This window comes from Mesoplodon bidens, assembly GCF_964165515.1.
Source record: "Mesoplodon bidens genome assembly, chromosome: 18".
NCBI lineage: Eukaryota > Metazoa > Chordata > Mammalia > Artiodactyla > Ziphiidae > Mesoplodon > Mesoplodon bidens.
Window position 1 is genome coordinate 47,953,925 of NC_138175.1, and position 23,444 is coordinate 47,977,368.

The window sequence follows — 23,444 nt, forward strand, 5'->3', positions numbered from 1 at the left end:
CTTGCACCTAAGGCATAAACAGCTTCAAGAGAGTTTTGAATTTAGATATAGTCCGTATCAGTTTCCTGAACACTCAGTAGAGAAGTGCTCTTTGTCCCACGAAGTTGACATTGGGATGGGTGAGATAGGCTTCTCTAGAACCTCTCCCTCAGGCCCCAGGTATAGCTAGGAGTCAGTCCAGAGAACCATCTCAAGGGGCACTGCTGAAGCCATTCTGGCCTTCTGGGCCTCCACAAGGCTGGATGGAGAGGTGTTGACCTAGGTGACGGGTGGGAGTGATGGAGGCCCTAGAAGAGGGGGAGTATGTGCACCTGAAAGCTAGCTGGGGAGGGGACCCCAGGACCCCATGTAGCATGTGTCCAAACCTTTCCCATGTTCTTCCTCAGGATAACAGTTCACATTGAGTCCCTACAACAAGCCAAGTACTGGTTTGACTTGTATAGTAACTTTGAAAACAGTGTTCTTTGGTGGCTCTAGAGTCAGACTGTCGAAGTTTAAATCCCAGTTGTCACTTGCTGTATAATCAAGTAACTTCACCTTTCTGAGCCTTGGTGTCCTCATCTTTAAAATCAAGATGAAAACTGTGCTTCTAGGTTAGTTACGACCCCTCTGAGAACAGTGCCTGGCATGTAGTAAACACCCAATAAATGTTAACTGTTATTTTTATTGTCAGTAACTCGTTTAGTCCACACAACAACCTCATGAGATAGGTAGTGTTGTTGTCTCCATTTTATAGGTGAGGAAATCAGCATGGGCTGCTAGGATTGGGATTTGGGGACCCCCAGAGCTGCTTCCTTCCTCTTCTCAGGCCTACCCGTCTTAGCAGCAGTCACCTTCATTTTTCTGAGTTTTTACGTACAATTCACAGAAGCGCCATGGCTGTAGGGGAAGACAGTTCCTCAGGCCAGAAATCATCAGCTTAAGTCCCTGTCTTGCAGACAGTGGGCAGCAGGAACCCAGCTTGGCTCCAGCAAGCTCAGACCTCAGCCATTTCACAGCCCTCCCGTCCTCCCCACCAGGGAGGGTTCCCCTCTGCTCTAGCACCAGGGCAAGCGTTCTGGGGTTGTGGTATGGCTCTGCCCCTAGAGTGGGGGCTCCTTTGAGGCAGGCCAGTGTCTTAAGAAGCTTGGTCACACATCCCCACCACCCCATCCTGAGCAGGGAGTTGGGTGAGCACTGGGTGCCAATCCTGGCTATATATCAGAATCACACTCGTGCTTACTGCTATTTATTTATTAGAGCATTTTTAGTTTTTGCTTTTGTTTTCAAAATTTGTGGTAAAATCAAACCATATGAAAGGTAAAAAGTGAGGTCCCCTTCCAGACTTCCACGTTCCCAGTTTGTGTATGTTTTATGAGATATTCTGTGCATGTATGAGCACATACAAGTTCTCCCTCCAGCTTTTGCACTGTTTTGATTGTTTTAGCACATAGAACATTGCACATATTAACCAATTTGCTTTTTTCACTTAACAGTATAACTTGAAGATCATTCCATATTCAGCACATACGTGTATACCTCATTGTTGTTAATGGCTGCTTGATTGTAAGCATAGTAAGGTAACAGAGCCTGACCTGTGTATCAAGCAGTGCTTTACCTTTATTACTCGTAACCCTCACAACAGCTCTGTAAGGAACGTCTTATAACTCCCCCATTTACAAACAAGACTGAGGTCTGCAGAGATTAGTGGCTTGCCCTGGGTTGTACAACTGGTCAGAGGTGGAGCTGGAATTTGACTTTAAATTTCTTCCTCTTGATCAGTAGGCTCTGCTGCATGGTATGCTTGGTCTTACTCTTATAAGCAGTGCTGTAATGAGTACCCTTTAAGCATCTCTAGGATAAATTTCTAGAATTCTGTGGGACTGCTAGTTGGAAGTTATGTACATTTAAAATATTTGTTGTTACCACATTGCCCTTGAAAGACATGGTACACTTTATACCATGGTATACTTTATGCCTGAGACCCATCTCAGACAGTTTACATTAAGATACTGTGGTTAATGCCTGTCCTTGAGAATTGCTGTGGAATGAGTTGACTAGTGAATGAATATATGAATCAAGGTCTTCAGCCATAGCCCCATGTCAGGTGGTGAGAGGAAAACAAGTTGGTACTTGGGTGGATGGAGAGTTAGGGAAAACTTAAAATGAGGGAAGAGAGGGAGGGCCATGTTGTGTTCCAGAGTCAGCAGGAAGCCTGCCAGGATTAGAAAAGAGCATGACTGGAGAGAGAAGTGATCACAGAGGTAAATCCTGTGGGGCCTTGAAGGCCTCTCCCTAATAGACATGGGGGCTCCAAGACTGTGTCTCCTGTCTCCCTCCCAACCTCAGGTAGAGCAGCTGCCCTGCCTTACTTGTGAAGGAAGGAGCTGCTTCCTGGGCTTGGAGGCCTGCATCCTTTTGGAGGGCTTGGAGGAGCTCTGCATCCTCTGTTCATTACGGCCTTCCTATCCCACTGTTTCCTAAATTTGCATCATCAGAATCACCTGATGGGGGAGAATGTGACCTAAAATCCAGATTTCTGGGCCCCCAACCCAGACCCACTCAGTCAGAGTTCTGAGAGGATAGGCCTGGTAGTGGGTACCCAAGTTCTCCTGCTGACCAGGCAGTTTGAGAGATGATGCTCGACTGATGATTCATTTGTCATGGGACATGAGAATAGGAATCAGGGCACCCAGGAGTTCTAGATCAAGCTCTGCCACTAACACCTTGTGTGACGTGGGCCAGCCCCATCCCTCTTGGGCCTGAGGATTCACTAGACAGTACGGGGATTGTTCTAGATACTCTCCAAGTACATCAGTAGCCCTTAGTATTTTATGGGGTGGGCCCCTCAGCGAACCTGTCCCTCCTTCCCACCAAGATGCACACTTACCCCACAAACCAAATCTTCAGTTCAGTTGGTCTGCCAATTCTGGATAAGGGTTGCCTGTTACAGGATCTGAGGCTCTTCTTCAGCTTTTCAGATCCCGTCAGGCCAGGAGGGCTGAACAGTGAGGCAGATCCTCTGCCTTTTTCTGGGTTTATACTCCATGTCCCACCCGTCCAACCCTGCTACTTCCTTCAGTTCTCCCAGGGAAACCCTGGGTTCAGGTTTGGGTCAGAGCTGCCTACCCACCCATCTCCTTCTCAGAAAGGGCCAGGGAATGCAGAGAGCTCAATCTTGGTGAGTGGGTTCCAATGCCAGCTTCATGTCAGAGTCACTTTATAAAAAGAACCTGAGGCCTCGGTCCTCTCTCCAGAGATTTTGGTGTTTTTTAAGCTCCCTACTTGGCCCTTGTGTGCATCCAGTGGAGAACTACTAGTCTTGATGCTGACACTTGATTCTGGGTGGGCCCAGGAAGGTGGTGAAGGTACTGTCACATGACCTACTGGGAGTGGAGAGTAACGGGGCATGGAAGAGGCTCTGGTCTGGGCTCTCCCTTCCTCTCAAGCAGCTAGGAGGGTGTAGGGAAGTCCCCCAGCCCGGGCAGCCAGCATTGGTTTCATGGAAGCAGAGTCTGAGATAAAACCTGGGAACAGAAAAGCAACACCCAAGGGTCTCTGGAACAGGGAAGGAGAAGCCCCAGGTTTCCCCTTGTCATTATCCCTGTTCCTTCTCTCAGTGCTGTCTTTCCTGCCTACTTGGAGCTGTTACAGTAATCCTGCAACCCACTCCACTTCCCATGCTGACTTGGACCAGAAGGGTGGGGCCGGGGAAGCTGAAATCTCCTTCCCTCCCTGGTCCTATAGCTTCCTGGGCCCCATTTCCTGCATTTCTTCCCTCCGCCTGTCCTCTGAGTCAGAGTCCCCCTATCCAGCAGGTTTAAGCCCTGCCCTCTCTGGCTCATCAAATCTGGGTGGGGAAACCGAGGTCAAGAAGGGGCTGTGGGTGAGTGAGTCACCCAAGCTCAACTCTAATGCCTCCACCCTCCTTTCAAACTCTACTAACACAGTTCATCAAACAAAAATGTGAGCCCCATTGCCCTCCCCTACATTTGTGTGAGATTGGATGAAGCATAGAGGGGCATGTTTGGAGCCAAAACGCATCCCCTCTGGCTGGCACCTCAGGCTGCCACGATTGTTGCAACGGCCCAGCATGTAAAAATGGATTTGCTCTTATGGCAGTCTCCAAGATATATTTGGCTCCTGTGATTTGCCAGCAACCAGGGTCATGACCTACTTAGCTCTGGTCACCTGGCCAAGGAGAGCACTCATATGCAGTCTCCCTCATCCTCTCTGGAGTCCAGGTTTGCAGCTTGGTGAGCAGCAGTCATTGACATCATGGCATTCCCCAGTCCCCTCCCCCATCCACCCACCTCCAGAATTTCATCATCGCTTGTTGTGCCTCTAGCTCAGAGGAACCAGAGACGTGTCTGTTTTTGGTAAATAACTGCATGAAATTCCCCACCCCTGTGGGGAATCTGAAGGGGGAGACCAGACGTGCCCTCCTGTGTGAATTGCTCCCTCCAGCCCCAAAATAGCGTAGGCTTTAGATCTTCAACCATCAGCAATGACAATAATAGTTGAAATGCATGGAGCACTTAACACATATCAGGTGCTTTGCACGATTGTCTCATTGAATCTTTACAACAACCCTGTGATGTAGGGGCTTTTAACTACCCCCATTGTACAGAAGAGGAAACCAAGGCTCAGAGAGGTTTAAAGGACTGGCCCACAGTTATGTTGACCTACGTCTTAGAGGCAGAGCTAGATTTCTAATCGAGGCAAGTTTGCCAGTTGAACTTGTACTCTTTACTTGGTATACTCTGCTAGGACATGAGACAGACGTAAGGTCAAGGGATCCTAGACAGGGCTCATTACACACACACACACACCACTACCTTCCAGGGGACCATCAGGGTTCAGCTGTGCAGGTATTCATTGGGCCTCTGCTGTGCCTCAACTCTGGGCCAGACTTTTCTGCCCTGGGCAGGAAACTAGAAGTTCCATCCCTACCCTACCCATCATCTGTAGCCCCTGCTGGGCTCACCCCAAGGGGCCTGAGGCTGTGCAGATTCCTTGGACCAGTTCCAGTTCTCACTGATGCTTTCCAGTCATGGGAGGCCCACCCTTCCCAGTTCACCACTGTACAGACACATGAACACACATTTCCCTAGGGTCAGCCTCCATTCTTCCAAAACCACTTTCCCCTTTCACTGCAGTAGAACAAGGTCCTTCATTGAGCCCAACCCTTGGGGCTCTTCTGTCATGTCCCCTGGCAGTACCAGAGGAGAAGCTGCGTCCCTTAGCCCTGGCAGTACTCTGGGGTGGGGGAGGGACTAGACAAGGCTTCTCTCTGTCCCAGATGCCTCTGGCTACCCTGCAAGGCCTGAACAACAGCGATTGAGAGCATCAGGGTAGGGCTAAAGGGGTAGGCCAACTCTGCTGGAGGAGAAGGGAGAAAAACACCAATCATTGAGTCACATACTGAGTGCTTACTATGGGCAGACTCTGTCAGGTGCTTTATATTCATTGTCTCCCTAAATCCTCTCAGCAGCCCTGTAATCCCTCTTTTACAGAGGAGGAGGCATATTGCCCAGGCAACTGTACCACACAGCTGGGATGCAAGTCCTTAACTTTCTGTCCCTAATCGTCAAATCACTATATTTCTTCTTCCTTCTCATCAAAAACTAAAAACTCAGGGACTAAGCCAGGGAAATGGAGTACCAGGGAGGTCCTTCCCATGTGATCCAGTGCCAGATGGAGGTGGGAGAGCTCAAAAGGTGAAGGCTCCCTGAAGTCAGGAAGGCTTATCCCACCTTGGAAAGATCTTTAGATATGGAGCTGACCTAAGAGATAGCTTCATGATCATGGGGAGCTAGTTCAGGAGAAGATGGGTGGAGGGGATGAGGTTTCCTAGCCTTGTGTGGCAGGTCCTGAAAGGGATCTTGAAAGCCAGGGACAGGGGGAAGAAGAAGATACGCGGCATTGGAGAGATAGTAGAGGGTTGTGGGTAAAAGTTCCTCCCAGTTTTCGAGGCAGAGAGACCTGGGTTCAGATCTTGGCTCTGTCACCTTGGACGTCACCTTCCCAAATGTATTTTCTCATCTACAAGATGGGGGTGCTAAAACAAGAGTTGAGGTGAGGATGAAAGACGGTCATGTTCTTAGCATGTGTCTGGCTCAGAGTAAATGGTCAGTAAATATCCATTATTACTATTACTGTGTAGTATTACTCTTTGTTCTATTTTGGCCAGTACTGTGGGCATAACATGACTCTGAATAAATGGATGAACCCTTGCACATTTTAACAGGGGTTCTCTAGGAAGCTTGGGGCAGAGAGGCCCAGGCAAGAAAATGTGCACTTATATGGCCAGGAGTTGAGAGGTGTATGTGTTTCATTTTCTTAGAGCTACAAATGTAAGAATTAGTTATGTGAATTCCCAAGACATAGATTTCCAGACAGGTCATTAAGGGAAAGAAATGTGTGAAAAAGGTATTTCTCAGGTTTTTATGCAAGGCTCCCAGTGGCCAGGTGTCCGGTCTGTAGTGTGGCCAGAGGAGACCAGAGGTCCTTGGAATATTAAGCCTTAAGGAAATTGGGTTGAGACACCATCAGAGGCAGAGGGATCCAGATCGGGGCTCACTTGAAATCCAGATGGCTAGAATTCTGAGGCCCTCCTTCTATACATGCCCATTCCCAACCTCTCTGTTTCCTGGTCCAGGAGTTGGCTTATGCCTTGAGAATCTCTGTGGGTATTCAAAAGGAAGGAGCCCCTGTAAGATATAATAACCATGGTGTTAGAAATGACAGCTGATGTTTACTGAGGACTTACTTTGTGCCCTATTTTGTGCTTTGGTCTCAATTCATAGCAGCCATGCCAGGTAGGAGTGACTGTGAGCCCCACTTTACAGATAGAGAAAGTAGAGCTCAGTGAAGTGATCCCATTTACATCAGTAAGTAGGAGAGGCGGGACATAAGCCACATCACTGCCTGTTCTTTTTCATCACCCACCCCTCTAGGGTCCTAGCTCTGTTCGGTTAGAACCAGCTCCTTTGTCCCTTTCCAAAACCTCACCAATATCCCAGTAACTCAACTCTCAGAACTTCCTTGTTAGAAGTTTGAAAATCATTACCGTGGCTATAGATATGAGCTCAGTTGCCCAAGAGTGAGGGCAGAGTTGGTCCCAGTCTTTGATCATTGTCTCTTTTCTCAAGTATTGGTATACTTTGTCCCTTTCCCTTGCCCCATCAGCATTACCTGCCATCCTCCACTCCATTGAGGTAGTCATGGAAGTGCTAACAAGGTTTTCAAGGAGGACAGTCAGTCCTGTAACAGTTCCTTCCTGAGACCTCCTTTTTTTTTTTAATATTTATTGATTCATTCATTCATTCATTCATTCATTCATGCTGTGTTGGGTCTTAGTTGCGGCATGAGGAACCTTTAGTTGCAGCATCCAGGCCCTTAGTTGCGGCATGCATGTGGGATCTAGTTCCCTGACCAGGTATCGAACCCGGGCCCCCTGCATTGGGAGCGTGGAGTTATACCCACTGGACCACCAGGGAGTACCGAGGCCTCCTTTATGTGGCTAGCTTGGGGCCTTATTCTTGGGGAGCTCACTTCTGGGTAGAGAGAGGAAACCTTACTCATCTTCACAGGACAGACAGGCCCTCAGACGATGGGATGGGAAGGAGACATCACCAGATCACCAGGGCATGGAGTAGCCACAGAAGGCTTCCTGAAGAAGGGCAGGTGTAGGCAGTCCCTAAAAGAAGTAGAATTTGGATAGGAGGAAGGAGACTGTTGCAGGCTAAAGCCTTGAATCTCAGCCTGAGTATGGAAGCTTGGATGAATATGGCATGGAGAGAGCCCCAGGGAGTTTGGGGATATCCTAAACCAAGTCTTTATCTGGAGGAATAGGAGGTGGGGGAGTGCCCTGGAATTGAAGGTGATGTTGGGCTAGGAGCTCTTGAACTTGAGTCCATTGGTACTGGTTGCCATTATAAGCTCCTGGTCAGGAACATGATATCCTGGTGTGCTTTAGGAAGATCACTCCATCTGGGTGTATGGGATGAATTGGAAGAGGAGAATCTAGAGGCTGAGTCCAGTTTAAAAAGCAGCAGTAAGGGCTTCCCTGGTGGCGCAGTGGTTGGGAGTCCGCCTGCCGATGCAGGGGACACGTGTTCGTGCCCCAGTCCGGGAAGATCCCACATGCCGCGGAGCGGCTGGGCCCGTGAGCCATGGCCGCTGAGCCTGCGCGTCCGGAGCCTGTGCTCCGCAACGGGAGAGGCCACAACAGTGAGAGGCCCGCATACCAGGAAAAAAAATAAAAATAAAAAGCAACAGTAAGCATTTATTAACTATGTTCTGTATGCCAGGCCACTTTCCATTCTTTATTAACTTCTTGAATCTCAGAGCAACACTGTGAATTGGGTACTGTAATTATCTTCAGGATTTTTCAGGTGAGGAAATCAGTGCTCAGTGAGGTTCAAGTGACAGAGGTCCAGCTAGTGAGTTGGGGAGTCCAGACCATCTGATTCCAGAGCCCAAGGTTTTTTTGGGGTTTTTTTGGCCGACCCATGTGGCATGTGGGATCTTAGTTTCCAGACCAGGGGTTGAACCTCTGCCCCCTGCAGTGGAAGTGCGGAGTCCTAACCACTGGACTGCCAGGGAATTCCTGAGTCCAAGCTTTTAACCACTGTATTGCATTGTCCTCCAAGTCAGGAAAGAGAGGCTGTTTTGATAGTCAGGGGAAAGCAGGTACAGGCCATGAAGATAAAGAGTGGGGATACAGCAAGAAGAGCAGGCCTGGGGGCAGCAGGAGGGGCTCAGATTCCAGAGTAGCAAGTTTGGCTTATTAGGAGTCATAGCAGGTTTCTGAGAGTGGGAGTGATGAAACCAGAAAAAAAATTACTCTGGAAGCAGGCTGAGTGTGTTAGATATCACTTGTATGAGGGACAAGGTCAGAGTCATGAAAGGAGAAGGGAAATGAGATTGGAGCTGAGGGAGCAGGCTATAGGCACTTCTCCTGGCTTTATGGGAGTCCCCCACCCTGGCTCCCCTGACATTCCCTCTTGTCCCCTCTGCAGCCATCGTCAGCCAGTGGCAGCAGGAGTCCAAAGAGAAGGTGGTGTCCCTCCTGCTGTCCCACCTACCCCTGCTTCAGCCAGGCAACACAGAGGCCAAGTCGGAGTACATGAGGCTGCTGCAGAAAGTGCTGGCCTACTCGATTGAGAGCAATGCCTTCATCGAGGAGAGCCGCCAGCTGCTCTCCTATGCCCTCATCCACCCGGCCACCACTCTGGAGGACCGCAATGCGCTGGCCCTCTGGCTGAGTCACTTGGAAGAGCGGCTAGCTAGCGGCTTCCGCACCCGGCCTGAGCCCACCTACCACTCACGCCAGGGCTCGGATGAGTGGGGTGGCCCTGCAGAGCTGGGCCCTGGGGAGGCAGGACCAGGCTGGCAGGACAAGCCACCCCGGGAAAATGGACACGTGCCCTTCCACCCACCCAGCTCAGTGCCGCCAGCCATCAACAGTATTGGGAGCAACGCAAACGCAGGTGAGGAGGTGGGAGTCCGGGAGACCATGCCTACTTGAAAAGGGTTGGACTGGGCTCTCTCTTCACTCGCTCTGTGTCCCTGGGCAAGTCACATAACCTCTCTGGGCCTCAGCTTTATGAGACAGTGCAGAGGTTGTGAACTGGCATTCCCAGAGCCATTTCTGACCTGCAGACATGTTTTATTGAGCTCAAACTCAACAAAACTTTGGGTTTTGTTTTTTTATGTTTTTAAATAAATTTGGTGATGTAAGGAATTGGGAATTTTCTCCTAAAAATCCGGATTTTCAGCTTCTCTTGAAAAGTCAAAAGATCTGGCAACTCAAGGCCTGTATTCCTGGTGGCAACCGTAAGATGGAGTTGAATATTGATCACCGCCTTCTGACCCTGCACATGTGTCCCAGTCGGCCTCTGCCCCTACCATCCCACTTTGGGCATGTGTGATAACTGCCTGACTTCAGTTGTAGACCATCATAATTTGAGGTCCCTTCCAGCCCAGACATTCTGGATTTTTGTATCTGGCTCCAGCGTACAGACTCATTTCTGAGAAATGTATGTTTGTAAGCCTGTTCATACTAGATGTAACTCATGCTGCAAGGCATTAGTAATAGTAGGTAACATTGTTGAGCGTTGACTGTGCTAGGTACTCTTTTATAAGCACTTTTCAGGCATGATCTTGTTTAATCCTCATCACAACAATATTATTAGCCCCATTCTGCAGATGAAGGCACTGAGACTCAAAGAGACGAAGTCTTGTATTCAAGGTCACAGGACAAGTGGTGGAACTGGCCAGGGTTTAGACCCAGGCAGTCTGATACCAGAGCTTGCGTCTGACCACTGTGCCATCCTTCAACTAAGTGGTCTCTTAGCAAGCACCCGCAGAGGCTGGGGTCAGTGGGAGGAGCTGGTATTCCAGAGAGTTTTTGAAATATTCGTTGAACAGTATAAGGGAGAATGGCGTTTCCAAGGATTGATGAGGTGACAGGACCTGACTCAAAGCAAGAAGTTTCCAAATTTAACGTCAAGGTAGCCGGCCCCTTTTTGCAAGCACTGGTTAAAGCAGGCCAGGAGAGGGTGGCAGTGGAATGTTACCTGTGCCAGTGGGTAGGGTGAACCCTGGGTCTTCATTGCCCAGCTGTGTGGCACCTGGTACATATCAGTTACCCCTGAGCCTCTTTCTTCCCCAGCTGAATATGGATATCCTGGTCACCTGCCTCCTTCCCAGATGCTGGCAAGAATCAGGGAAGACAGAGGGGTAGAAGGGCACTTTCGGGAACTCTAGCAACCCAAGGTGTCTTGGACCTGGTTTTCTAGTCTCAGAGCATGACTGTTTCTGGGTCCAGGTTGGGAGGGTATATTAATAATGATAATTCTAGCTAAAATATATTCAGCGTTTAGTCTTTGCCAAGAGCTGTTCTGAGAAGTTTATACTTATAAATTCATTGGCTGAGGCACAGAGGAGTCACTTGCCCAAGGTGTTGTAGCCAGAATTTCAATCCAGGCAGCCTGGCTCCTCAGCTTATATTCTTTGTTACTGTGCTACACTGCCCCCACCTAAAAGTGACCCTCCCGAAGATGCTCATCAAGGGGAGGGGTCACCCATGCAGGGTGCCCATACATTCCTTCCTCCCCACGATGGGGACAGCAGCTTTAGAGGACCAAGCTGGAACAATGTTGAATAGGGGATTTGAACCAGAAGAGGAATTGGGCATTCCAGGTAGAGGGCACAGCATGAATTGAAGGTATAGGGGTGACAAATTGGAGGGGACAGTATGCAGACAGGTCCGGCTAGGATGGAGAAGTGTGAGGATTTAAATGAGTAATAGCAGTAGCACATATTCATGTTTACCCTGTGCCAGAGACTTCACATGGAAGTGGAGACAGAGGGGGAAGATGAAGTGACTTGCCCAGGATGATGAAGTTAATAGATGGCAGAGCCAGAATTTGAACGCAGGTCTGTCTTGACTCTCAGATCTCAGTATGTTAGGGCCACATTCAGAGGGGGCCTTGAAGGCTAGGATGAAGCTTTTCAATTTCAATTTCAAGCAGTTGCAGGAAACAGGAAGCCATTAAACTATTTTTGAGTGGGGAGCAAGGATTGGCCCGTAAGGGCAGGCAGGGTGGGTTTGGGGTGCTGCCAAGGGCAGGCCAGGGCTTCTTGGAGAGTGTGAGGCCCCGGATGTCTGGCCGGCATTCCTGTTTTTATGGTTCTTATACTGTGGCCAGCCTCCACCCCAGTGTGGGTCCAAAAAGGGCTCCTCAGGAACTGCACAATCGTTCCAATCAGGATAATTTCCAGCCCTCTCAGCCTCGCCTTCCCGCATCTTGGTTGAGAAGGGAGGAAGGAGGAAGCCAGGAACACCAAGACAGGCAAAAAAAAAAAAAAGGCCTGTGTTAAGGGTTACCCAGCCCTCCCCAGGGCCCAGAGGGTAACATCTTCTAGGAATCCAGAGGCTTGGAGAAGCCCCTTGCAGAGAGCCCCAGAAATCACTGATAGGGGGAGGAGGCTAGCCTTAGTGGGTGGGATCAATGCACTGCCCTCTCCCTCAGGTGACTTCCTGGCTAGGATCATAGATAACTGTCACAGATGAGGGAAGGTGCTTTGGGGGCCTGTACCAGGCTGGTTGTCCTTCTGAGGCTGGGTGTCAGTGTAGCACTGGCAGGAATCCCAGCCTTTCCATCAGAAACAAGGCTGGGGTTCTTCTGTCTCTGCCTCCCAACTCTTTGTGGGAACTGGGACAAAGGACTTCAGTTCCCCAGGCCTTGATGTTCTCACCTACCCAGGGTGAGGCTTTTTGGCTTTGTTTCCTTTTCTTTTTTTGACTTGGGATACTTCTAGATTTCCTGTGTCAAGCTCAGAGGCCCCCTTAGCACCCTTAGGATGGTGGGTGCCCTCCTTTTGGACTTAGTGAAACTTTGAAAATTCCTGTGTATCTTGCCCTGACCCGGAGGTACAGAAATGGTTGGGCAGGCTTGCTGCCATCCTACAGAAGCCCAGAGTCCAGTGCGAGGCAGGCTCGTGAAGGGGGCAGTAAGTGCTGGACTTGAGGTAGCAGCCCAGGGGCCCAGGGAACGCAGAGGAAGGAGTCACAGAGGAGGAAACACGTGAGCCAGGAGGGAAGGCTGAAGTGGCTGGCAGATAGGGTGGACGAGCAGTGAGCTAGGGGGAGGGAATAGCACTTGTAAAGGTCTGGAAGCTCATGAGAACCTGCCCTGTCCTTAGAAGGGTTACAAATCAAGTTGGATCCTTTTTCTTACCTCAGGAATGGGATGGGTGGAGGATGTGAAACATCCTGTGGATGAGGGCCTGGATTCACCCTGATCTGGGCTCAGGATAGGAAAAATCTTCGGGAGGTGGTGAAGCCCAATAACAGATGTTGAGGAAGCAGTTTATGTACTTCATTCACTTACTTTGCAAGTAGTTGTGAAGAACCTCCTCTAGTCGAGGCCCCATTGTAATTACTGAGGATACAATGATGTTTACGACAGGATGGGGCCCTGCTGTTACAGGTCTTGTAGGAGAGGCGTACAGTTAATAAGGGAACAAATAACTAGATAAGGTCATTTCAAGCTGTGATAGGTGCTGTAAGAAAGATAAGGCAGAGTGATATGATGGTGGGTTGGTGGGGGACAGCTACTGCTGACTGAGGGTTCAGGGAAAGCCTCAGGAGAGGTGATTGAGATGAGACCTGGGGGAGCCAACTGCTAAGATCAGGAGAACAAGAAGAGCGAGCAAGCACGGAAGTCCTGAGGCTGGAACAAGCTTGAGTGTTCCAGGAACAAATTGGGGCAGGTGTGCGGCAAAGGCTAAAAGGGCTTGAACCAAAGGGGTGAGTCATGAGAGATGAGGAGTCAGAGGTGAGCAGGACCCAGATCCTGCAGGGCCTCGTAGGTGTCGGGGGAAGAGTTTGAATTTTATTCTCAGTGTGAAGGGAAGCTACAGGTAAGGTTTAATCGGGGACTGACTGGGTCAGACTTGGCATTTTTAAGAAGGATCAGTGTGGCTGTTGTGAGTTGACTAGACTGTAGGGGGCAAGGATGAAGGCAAGAAACCGGTGAGGAGGTTGTGACAGTAATTCCAGCTGGGGACGCCAGTGACTTGGCCCAGGGTGCTAGCAGAGGAAGTGGAGCAGTTCAGAGAAGTGGCTGAGAGCTTGCTGATGGATTGGGGGGTGGAGGAATGAGGGAACCAGCAGTACCTGGTAGGTGGTTCCCCTCAGACCCCAGGGTCCCTTCCTCTTGTTGGATTCCAGGGCTGAGCTGCCGTCCATGGCACTGACCAGGGGGACACGGTCTCCTGTGGTCAGATCCCCAAGCCTGACCTTTTGCCTCTCTCCCCCTCCGGCCAGGTCTCCCCTGCCAAATCCACCCCAGCCCGCTGAAGCGCTCCATGTCGCTCATCCCCACGAGCCCCCAGGCCCCTGGTGAGTGGCCGAGTCCAGAGGAGCTTGGGGCCCGGGCTGCTTTCACCACGCCCGACCACGCACCCCTCTCGCCCCAGAGCAGCGTGGCCTCCTCTGGCAGCGAGCAGACGGAGGAGCAGGGCTCCAGCCGGAACACTTTTCAGGAGGACGGCAGTGGCATGAAAGGTACAATGGGGGAGAGTAGCACTAGGACCCTCCTCAAGAGGCTTCCACAGAACTTACAAGGACAGAAGAGAGCTTGTAGCTGCCACCGCACCTGTCCGGTCCCTCCCCACCCAATTCTTCCTCTCCCGCACTCCATCCCCGAGAAGGGGACAGGTCTGAGGAGAGTGGACAGGCCCTGCCCTTAGGGCTTAAGACTGAGCAGAGGGACCCCCACAGGTCCCAGTCTGATGGCGGAAAAGCCCCTGCCCTCAGGCACACCAGTCTGACAAGAAAGCCAGGACACAGGGGTAACTGATGGAATAGAGGTTCCAGGAATACTTTTAAAGGCATCAGAGGTCATCCTAGTACACATCCAACCCAGCAACTCAGGAGGATCGGGTGTTCTGACCAGGGAAGGCCACCTGGAAGGGTCTGGCTGGACAGAAGAAGGTAGCTTATGGACCCTTGGCTTCTCCCTACCTCCTTCCAATTTTCTACAGCTTTTAAGGCTGCCTATGATTTATCCCTGTTCCTTCCCCACAACTGTTACCAGGGCCAGATTCCTGATCTTAGGCCCTCCCTTCTTTTCCACAGATGTGCCCTCGTGGCTTAAGAGCCTCCGCTTGCACAAGTACGCGGCCCTCTTCTCACAGATGAGCTATGAGGAGATGATGACACTGACTGAGCAGCACTTGGAGTCTCAGGTGAAGCAGAGGGACCATCAGGGCGGGGCTGGGGGCAGTACCATTTTGACATTACCCTTGCAGCCCAAGCCTCCTCTGTCTCTTTGGGCCTTGTTGGGGCACCTTGAGTACCTCAGCCTCCCATTTCCAGCTTCCTATCCCCTTCTGCCCTACCGCAGAATGTCACCAAAGGTGCCCGCCACAAGATAGCCCTGAGCATCCAGAAGCTGCGCGAGAGGCAGAGTGTCCTCAAATCCCTGGAGAAGGTGAGGACCTGGTATCCCCATCCAAGGCCAACTGGCTACCCAGTGGTGCTAGTGGCTGAAGTCTCTGGGTCAGCCTTGCTGCCCATGTGGCCCCCAGCTCGGGACCTCCCCAGCCCTAGGGAACCAGGGTCCAGGGACCAAGTGCAGGTCGGATCACAGGGCTCACTTGCTGTGGCTAAGCTAAGAGGCTCTCCTCCCTGTCTGTCCTGGCCTGTGTCTCCAGAATCTTGTTTGTTGACTCAGCCCCTCTCTTCCATTTCACTTTTCCATTTCTAACAGCTCTTTCTGATAGAGCAGAGTGTCTCCCCTGTGTGCATGATCTCTCTTTCCAGTTGGTTGTTTCTTACCCGCTCACTCTCCTTACACGTCTGCCTTGATTTACATCCCTTTTTCCCTTTCCCCGCCACTTACCTTCTGGTTTTTGCCCCCTTCAGTGTCTTAGTCCAGATCTCTGGGTCTGAATCTGGTTCCATCCTCAGTGGGACCCTGAGGCCCCACCTTCTAAGCTACGTGGGACTCTACCTTGAGGGGGGGAAGAGGGACTGTGTATGTACAAATGTGTGTGTTTGTGCGTGTGTGTGTGTGTATGCTCTGGCAGTGCCCTTACCTGCCTTCTCTGTGTGCTGGAACCCAGGGTCCCACCAGCCCTCTGCAAGGACTGTTTGACCCCACGTGTATAGTCATTCTACGTAGCTCTGGGGGTTGGCATGTGACCCAGGCTGTGTCTTCCCCACTCAGGATGTGCTGGAAGGCGGGAATCTGCGAAACGCTCTGCAGGAGCTGCAGCAGATCATCATCACCCCCATCAAGGCCTACAGTGTCCTCCAGGCCACTGTGGCCGCCGCCACCACCTCTACTGCCAAGGATGGGGGCCGGGGGGAGCCGCCGCTGCCAGGTGCGGAGCCTCCCCTGGCTCACCCTGGCACAGACAAGGGCAGTGAGGCCAAGGACCCTCCAGCTGCAGAGGGCTACCCCCCTCCACCAGCTCCAGCTCCCACTGATGGCAGTGAGCCAGCCCCGGCTCCCGTCGCTGACGGAGACATCCCCAGTCAGTTTACACGGGTGATGGGCAAAGGTGAGACCACCCAGGGCCCAGCAGGAAATTCTGGGGCAGGGTGCCAAGTGAACCCAGGCATCAAAGGTCAAATCCAGTTTAAATGATGGAAGCAAAACTTTTCAAAGCACTCTGGGGATTAGAGCACTACAGAGAGTGGCTAAGATGGAGATGACAGGGCCCCTGCCCTCGGGTGCGTCCAGGCTGATGGTGGGAGACAGCCCTTACCCTCAAAGTGTCTCCAGCCTGAGCAGAAGATGGGACATTGTGTCAGTGGAAACTGCATACAGTAAAGAGTGAACAGATAAGGCGAATCCGTTGGTTCTTTCAGAGGGGACTGAAGTCCACGGGATGGGTATGGTGAAGCTCTTAATGGGCTCGCCTTTTCCTAAGGCAGCACAGTGTAGGCAACTTTACACTTGGGTTTAAGTTTTGTTTTTTTTTTAATAAGTTTGTTTTCTTTTTTTATATATATAAATTTATTTATTTATTTTTGGCTGCATTGGGTCTTCATTGCTGTGCACGGGCTTTCTCTAGTTGTGGCGAGCAGCGGCGACTCTTCCATTTCGGTGCGCGGGCTTCTCGTTACGGTGGCTTCTCTTGTTGCAGAGCACGGGCTCTAGGTGCGCGGGCTCTAGTAGTTGTGGCGCGTGGGCTCTAGAGCGCAGGCTCGGTAGTTGTGGCGCACGGGCTTAGCTGTTCCGCGGCCTGTGGGATTTTCCCAGACCAGGGCTCGAACCCGTGTCACCTGTATTGGCAGGCGGGTTCTTAACTACTGCACCACCAGGGAAGTCCCAGGTCTAAGTTCTTTTAGCTGTGTGGCTGGGACAAGTGACTCAACCTCTCTGAGCCTCAGGCTAAAAGTGCCTACATTGATGAGACTGTTGCAAGACTTAAAAAGGAGAAAAGGTATCATTGACTTCACATCTGCTTTATGCCAGGCACTATGGTGGGCACTTCATATATCCTTGTGATAAGCCAGGTACAGTGCTTGGCACATAGCTAGTACTCATCCAGCATGAGTTTCCTGACCCACCTTCTGTGCCACCCAGCTGGGCCAGGGAAGCTGGAACATGGCAGAGGGCACGCTGGTAGCTAACCTCCTGCCCTTTCCCATGTCCCCAAGTGTGCACCCAGCTGCTGGTGTCCCGACCAGACGAGGAGAACATCACCAGTTACCTCCAGCTCATCGAAAAGTGCCTGACTCATGAGGTGAGGCCTTCTCTAGGGGTCCCAAGAAGGGAAAGGCTGCCCTGTCACTCTCAGGACCAACATTCCTTATACAGCCAATAGGGCCCTGCCTGACTGGCACGTGCCCACCTCTCCAGCCCTCATCCTTCCCAGTGTTGGGTTCAGTGGATGCCCCTGAGCGCTCATTCTTAGAGCCTTAGTACATAATCTTCTGGGGAGTAAGTCCCCCTCCTGTCTGCTGACCCCTCAGATCTCAGTTGATACATCTGTATCTCAGGGATGCCTTGACCAGCCCCTCATAACATCAGGTTTCTTGTGCCTCCTGTGCTTCTCCCTCACAGCATTATCACTGTTATGAATGCGTGTGTACCTTCTCCCCAACTAAACTGTAAGCTCCGTGAGCACAGGTCACCTCTGTGTCCCAGCAGTGACCAGCACAGGCAGTTGATAAATATTTGAGCAAATGGATGGAAGGCAAATGTGAAAGAAGCACACACACCCCTTTCACCCCCCTAATTCTAGGCTTTCACGGAAACGCAGAAGAAACGGCTGCTGTCCTGGAAACAGCAAGTGCTGAAGCTCCTCCGGACCTTCCCGCGCAAAGCCGCACTAGAGATGCAGAACTACCGGCAGCAGAAAGGGTAGGCGGGCGGCCAGGGCACAGGGACTTCCCTCCCTAGGCCCTCGTTGGTTGACAGATAGTGCCTAGAGGGGTGATTGCGTTCTGGGCTGGGAATCCTGTTACACTCATTCAGTAACTGGGTGTCTTTATATAAGTCACCCAGTGAGGACTTTGCCATAAGAAAATCAGGTGGTCCCTGATTTTCCATTAGAATAGAGTGCTGAGCTGGCAAAACTAGCACGTGTCCCCATAGCTGGCCCCTTACCTGTCCCTTGTTCTCCTCACCTGTGTGCAGAGGACTCTGAAGTCCCTTCTCACTCCAGACAAACAACAGAAATATTCTGCTTGAGAATTGAAGTTAGGAGAACTACTTTGAGTGGACTTGAGGAAACCTTCGTACACTCCCCGTCTCCATCCTGGGCGTACCCTTGGGGCAGGAGGAGACAATGTACAGAGCAGGGACTTGGACAGGGAATCCCTGCTCAGAGCAGATCTGTGTTCTGTCTACCCATGGGAGCTGCGGGGGGTGTGAGGAAGAGGTGAACAGATGGGCTCCATCCACCTAAACTGACACCCTGCCTTCTGCTCTCTCACAGCTGGGCATTCGGCTCCAACTCACTCCCCATAGCTGGCTCTGTGGGGATGGGGGTGGCCCGGCGGACCCAGCGGCAGTTCCCAATGCCTCCCCGGGCCCTTCCGCCTGGCAGAATGGGCCTTCTGAGCCCCTCGGGCATTGGGGGCATCTCCCCTCGACATGCCCTCACCAGCCCCAGCCTTGGGGGCCAGGGCCGACAGGTGAGCCAGCTGGAAGCAAAGGACCTGGCACTTCCGGGGTTGGGGTGGTGGTGCCTGAGATATGTGTCCATATCTTTGTGTCTGGGCCCAGCGTAGAGGGGAGGGGACGACTCTGCCAGCTCAACCACTCCTGGGTCTGGGCCTCTTCCCCGCTCACCCACTGCTTTCTCTCCCATGCCACATGCAGAACCTGTGGTTCGCCAACCCTGGAGGCAGCAACAGCATGCCCAGCCAGAGCCGTAGCTCTGTGCAGCGGACCCACTCGCTCCCGGTCCACTCGTCCCCCCAGGCCATTCTCATGTTCCCTCCAGGTACAGTGCCCACCCTTAGGACTCGGCCTCAACAGCACCCTTAGCTGGCCTTTCTTTTCTCTTCTGGGTCTTGTACACACTATCCCTTGCATGTGTTCTGTCTCTCTGTCTTTCTGTCTTTCTCCCCCTCCCTGTCATCTTCTCTCACTCCTTATTCCCACCCCACCCCCCATCTCTATCTCTCTCCCTCCGTGTGTCATAATCTTAGTGTTCATACTGGTCTCTGTCCCCGTCTTCTTCGAGAATCATTAAGTGCTCAGTTTGGAAGGGTGGAGGGGATGAGACAGTCACAGCAGCCAGTTGTCTATAGAAGGGAGTCCTGCCTCTCAGTCCGCTGGCATTCATTCTTTCAGGAGCCAGGTGACCGAGCAGGAACCAGTAGACTTCAGCTCCTGGAATGGGTTCTACACTAAAGGGTGGAAGGGCTGTCTTCCCCTCTGCTCACAGATCAGCCTAGAGATGGGAGATTAAAATGAGGGCAAAGTGGGCAAAAGGGAGGTTAGAGAAGCGCTAGCCCTGCCTTGCTCAGTAAGTCAGAGGTGACCCCCTGTGCCAGGCCTGCTGCTGGGCACTGAGGCTGCAGAAGCAGATAAGGCTGGTTTGGAAAGGGCTGCCTCTAGAGAGAGCTTAAATTTGCCTGTGACCCTAAACTCTTCATGTCACAAATAGCCAAATCAATAGGGATTCTTTATGAGATTATGCAAACTGCCATCTGTGGGAGGCAAGAGACCCCATTCGTCCCATTCATCCTAGCACAGGGCTTGGCACATGGTAGGCATCTGTAAATAATATTAAATGACTAGATGGATGAATTACAGGAGTAAAAAATGAGAACAGTTCTTTTCACCAGTATGCCGTGTGCTAGACTGTGTGTCAGACAGCCTTTCTGCACTGTTGAATGAAATCCTCCCAACGGCACATGTGAAGGCACTGATATTATTCCCATCTTATTAGTCATGAATCTGAGTCTCAGAGAGGTGATTTGCCCAAGGTCAAAAATTTTTTTTATTAAGGAGAGACAGATGGTCTGACATGGCTCATGGGTTCAGAGGGGAGGTCGTGAGAGGTGATGCTGGAGCGTGAAAGAGCAGGGTCTTCTAAACCTAGGTAGAGAGCTCAGAGTTCCTCTAGAAGCAGTGAGGAGCCCAGGAAGGGTTTTAAGCAGTGGGTGGTGTCAGGTCTGCCCAGGGACCTAGTGGGCTCTTGCCCAGGTGCCAGAACAGGAGGCCCTTTGAAAGACTGTATGAAGACCAGCCCCCATGGCTGCTGTCCAGAGTTGCCCTGCCTGCTAGGCCTTCCCCAACAGCATCCTGCCAGAGGAGCAAGTCCAGGTGGGAGGGAAGGGTTCTAATTAAGCTTCCGCACCAAGTACAGAGCAAGTCATTAGTCAGGGAGCACGGGGCTGCCCAGTGCTCAGGGCAGATGCCCTCACTGTGCCCAAGGGAGGGAACATGTAGTGTGTCCAAAATAGTCGTGGCCTCCAAGCAGCTCCCCCAGCTTTACATTACTTCCTGTCAGCCTTTCTCTGTGTTGCCAAGCCTCTGCCCTTGCCATCATCACCTCTGCCTGCTTAGTGGCACTCCCAGGCCTGTCTGTCCTTCAACTCTGCCCAGTCATACCTTCCATCCAAGTGTGTGCATGTCTTACATTCTCTGTGTCTCTGTCTCTTGCCTTTACTTTCCCTTCCTCCCTTTCCCTCTCGTCCCCCTCAGCCTCTCCCTCATGCCAGCCTTTGTCTTCATGACTCTACCTTTCACCCCAGTCCAGTCCTTACTGCTTCCATTCTCCTCTCTCCCACCCAGACTGCCCGGTCCCTGGGCCTGACCTGGAGATCAATCCCACTCTGGAGTCTCTGTGTCTGAGCATGACGGAACACGCCTTGGGTGGTGAGCATTTCCTCTTTCCCTGACCCAGCTCCCACCTACCCACCAGCGTCTCCACCTCTGAACTGAGCAACTCAGAGTCATCCTGAGGGGTCCCCAGGGGAGGCCGGACTCCAGGGAGGGCCTGACTGGGATGACAGGCTACCTGAGCACCTTTTCTTGGGCCTCCCGCCAGCTCCTGACCTTCCTCCCTTCCTCCCTTTCTTACCACAGATGGGACAGACAAAACCTCCACCATCTGACAGGACCCACAGCCCAGCGCACCCATAGGCTCCCCGGGCGGCGGGCGGGGGCCAACCCCCAACGGGCTTCTCCGCGACAGCGAGAGGGTGGGCTGGCTCAGCTATACATTCTAATATTTTTCTACTCTCTCACCCTTTTAACTTTTGTTTAACATTGGCACATACCTTGCTCACTCCCAGGCCCGTCGAGGGATCTCTGCTGAGGCCCAGGGAGGTAGGGGGCAGCCAGGATAAAGGGGGCAGGGACTGGCCAGCCTGCCTGCCCCCTCCTTCCCTCCTTCATCCCCCACCTGGCCCCGTCCCACCCCTGCCTCCTCCAGACTGCCGGCCACCTGCCCCTCCCAAGGAAACAGTCTCCCCCAGAGACTCACTGACCCACTATCTTGTGGGGCCTGCTCAGAACCATCTGACATTTGGGGAGAGATGAGTGAGGTAGATAATCTGCTCTCCTGAACGTTATTTGAGAGGAGCTGAGGAGATAAAGGCGGGTGAGGAGAGGAGCGTGTCTGTCTTGGCATGCTCTCTGTCTCTCTCTCTCCCTCCCCCCTCCCCCCGCCCCCCTCACCTCCTTGCCGCCTTCTCCTCCTTCCCCATTCCCATCATTCCCCAAGGACAGGAGCCACTCTCCTCTCCCTCACCTCCCTTTGCCCTGTTTATCAGAGGTTCTCTGCAATTAATTTCTTAGGCCTATTTAAGATACATATTTATATAGTTCTTAACGGTTTTTCTCTCTGATCATTCCCTCTCATTTTTTTAGAATCCCCAGGCCTCTCTCTGAGCCAAGAAGGTGGCAGGGGGAGCCTGAATTTTACGAGGGGGGAGGGCAGCGCCCTCTCCTCCAGACCCCTCCAGCCCTTCCCCATTTGCCCCCAGCCCTGGCTCCCCAGATGCGGAGGTTGAAGGCCGGGAGCCAGGGCAGCCAGTGAGGTCAGGAAGTCTGTTGCCTTAACGTCTCCTTCCCCCACCGACACAAACCCTTCTCCACTCCCAGGTCTGGTTGCTGAAAGACTTGGGGGTAAGGAATAAGGGAAAGGGGATGGTTTTTGGTTTCTTTCCCCACCCCCATCCCCTTTTCTTTCACCCTTACCCCACCCCCACCCCCCATTCTGTCATGACCTCACTTAAGTGGAACACTATATCATAAGCCAGAGATTCGTCCCAGCCCCAGAGTCATACAGACCCTCTGATCCCTGTTCCTCCTGAGGGGTTGTGCTGGGGCCCAGGTGGAGGGAGGGGATCTGGGGGTTCAGGCTGTAGGGAAGCCAGGGTCCTCTATTCCAACCCCCTGTCCCCCTCAACCCGCCCCCCCCACACTGGGACATTCTCAAGCTTTTCACACCGAAAAGGAAAAAATGTTATTTTTAGATACATTTTATGAATAACTTTTGTTATGAATATGGCTGGTAACCATTGTGTATGTTATTAAAGATACAAAATGTTGGGAAAAAAAAAACCAAAAAAAAAAAAAATTTTAAAACCACCACCCTCCCTGCACTCACCCATTCCCCAGACCTTCTTGCCTCTGCTCTCCTGGTCTGGACCTCCCTCAACTCTGAGCCCAGGGAGGGGGAGGAAGCCAGGGGGTGGGGTGGCCCTGGGGACCTGCTCTAGGTCCCCACCTCCTCTCCCAGTGCCGGGCTGGGTAGGGTGTCAGGTTTATTTATGTACCTCTTGCACACTCATCAACCTATGCAAGTCCCCCACCCCGGCCCCTCCATGTTTCTGTGCCTTTGCTCATTCCCCTCCAACTCCCAGGGCTTCTCCAGTCCTCTCCTAGCCCGGGGAAGTGGGATGGACAGGGGCCACCTCGTTTTGGAATCAGCAGGGTGTTCCTCTTAGAGACCCTCACCTCTTCCCAGCCAGTCCTGTCTTGTTCACTACCCATCAGGGTGAGCTGGGTCTTCCTGGCCCTGGGAGGCGGTGAGGGACACCCCCATACACAGTGGGAGGCAAGAGTTGCCCCCCTCCCTCCACCTGTCAGCAGAGTGTGCAGGACGCAGGCGGCCCCACTCTGATGGGCAGGACCCTGATCCACTCCCGACCCTCCCCGGCCCCTGCTCCTCCACCATGATTTCACTCTCCCTTCTATTCCCAGCCCCACCGGCAGAATCAGCTTTGAGTAACTGTACAGTTTTTCTCGCTGTTGGAGAAGACTTATTTGTTGGAGTTTCACTTGTTTAATGGTCTGGGCTTATTTTGGAAAAAAAAAACAAAACAAACAAAAAGGATTCTGACCTTTGTTATGCTACATTTCATGAAAAACCTAGTGGCCCTGCCTTTGTGGCCTTTGCTTCTATGCCTTAAGCACCAGGGGTGCGGGGAGGTGGGGGGCGGGCAGGAGAATGAGACCATGGTG

General features: G+C 52.0%; 1 protein-coding gene across 3 annotated transcripts in view; it reads left to right on the plus strand.

Moving 5' to 3' along the window:
- Window positions 1-23,156, plus strand: part of SAMD4B (sterile alpha motif domain containing 4B) — a 37,247-nt gene extending 14,091 nt beyond the window's left edge. For 2 of the 3 annotated variants that reach the window (XM_081216190.1, XM_081216191.1), the window contains 11 exons: window positions 9,006-9,476; window positions 13,823-14,062; window positions 14,636-14,745; window positions 14,904-14,990; window positions 15,729-16,065; window positions 17,171-17,256; window positions 17,758-17,876; window positions 18,454-18,652; window positions 18,840-18,963; window positions 20,766-20,849; window positions 21,060-23,156. In XM_081216190.1, coding sequence (XP_081072316.1) covers window positions 9,006-9,476; window positions 13,823-14,062; window positions 14,636-14,745; window positions 14,904-14,990; window positions 15,729-16,065; window positions 17,171-17,256; window positions 17,758-17,876; window positions 18,454-18,652; window positions 18,840-18,963; window positions 20,766-20,849; window positions 21,060-21,088 — 1,886 coding nt within the window. In that variant the 3' untranslated portion in view covers window positions 21,089-23,156. The remainder of the gene's footprint in view (window positions 1-9,005; window positions 9,477-13,822; window positions 14,063-14,635; window positions 14,746-14,903; window positions 14,991-15,728; window positions 16,066-17,170; window positions 17,257-17,757; window positions 17,877-18,453; window positions 18,653-18,839; window positions 18,964-20,765; window positions 20,850-21,059) is intronic. The other variant, XM_081216192.1, reaches the window with a different exon arrangement.
- Window positions 23,157-23,444: the final 288 nt, after the last annotated feature.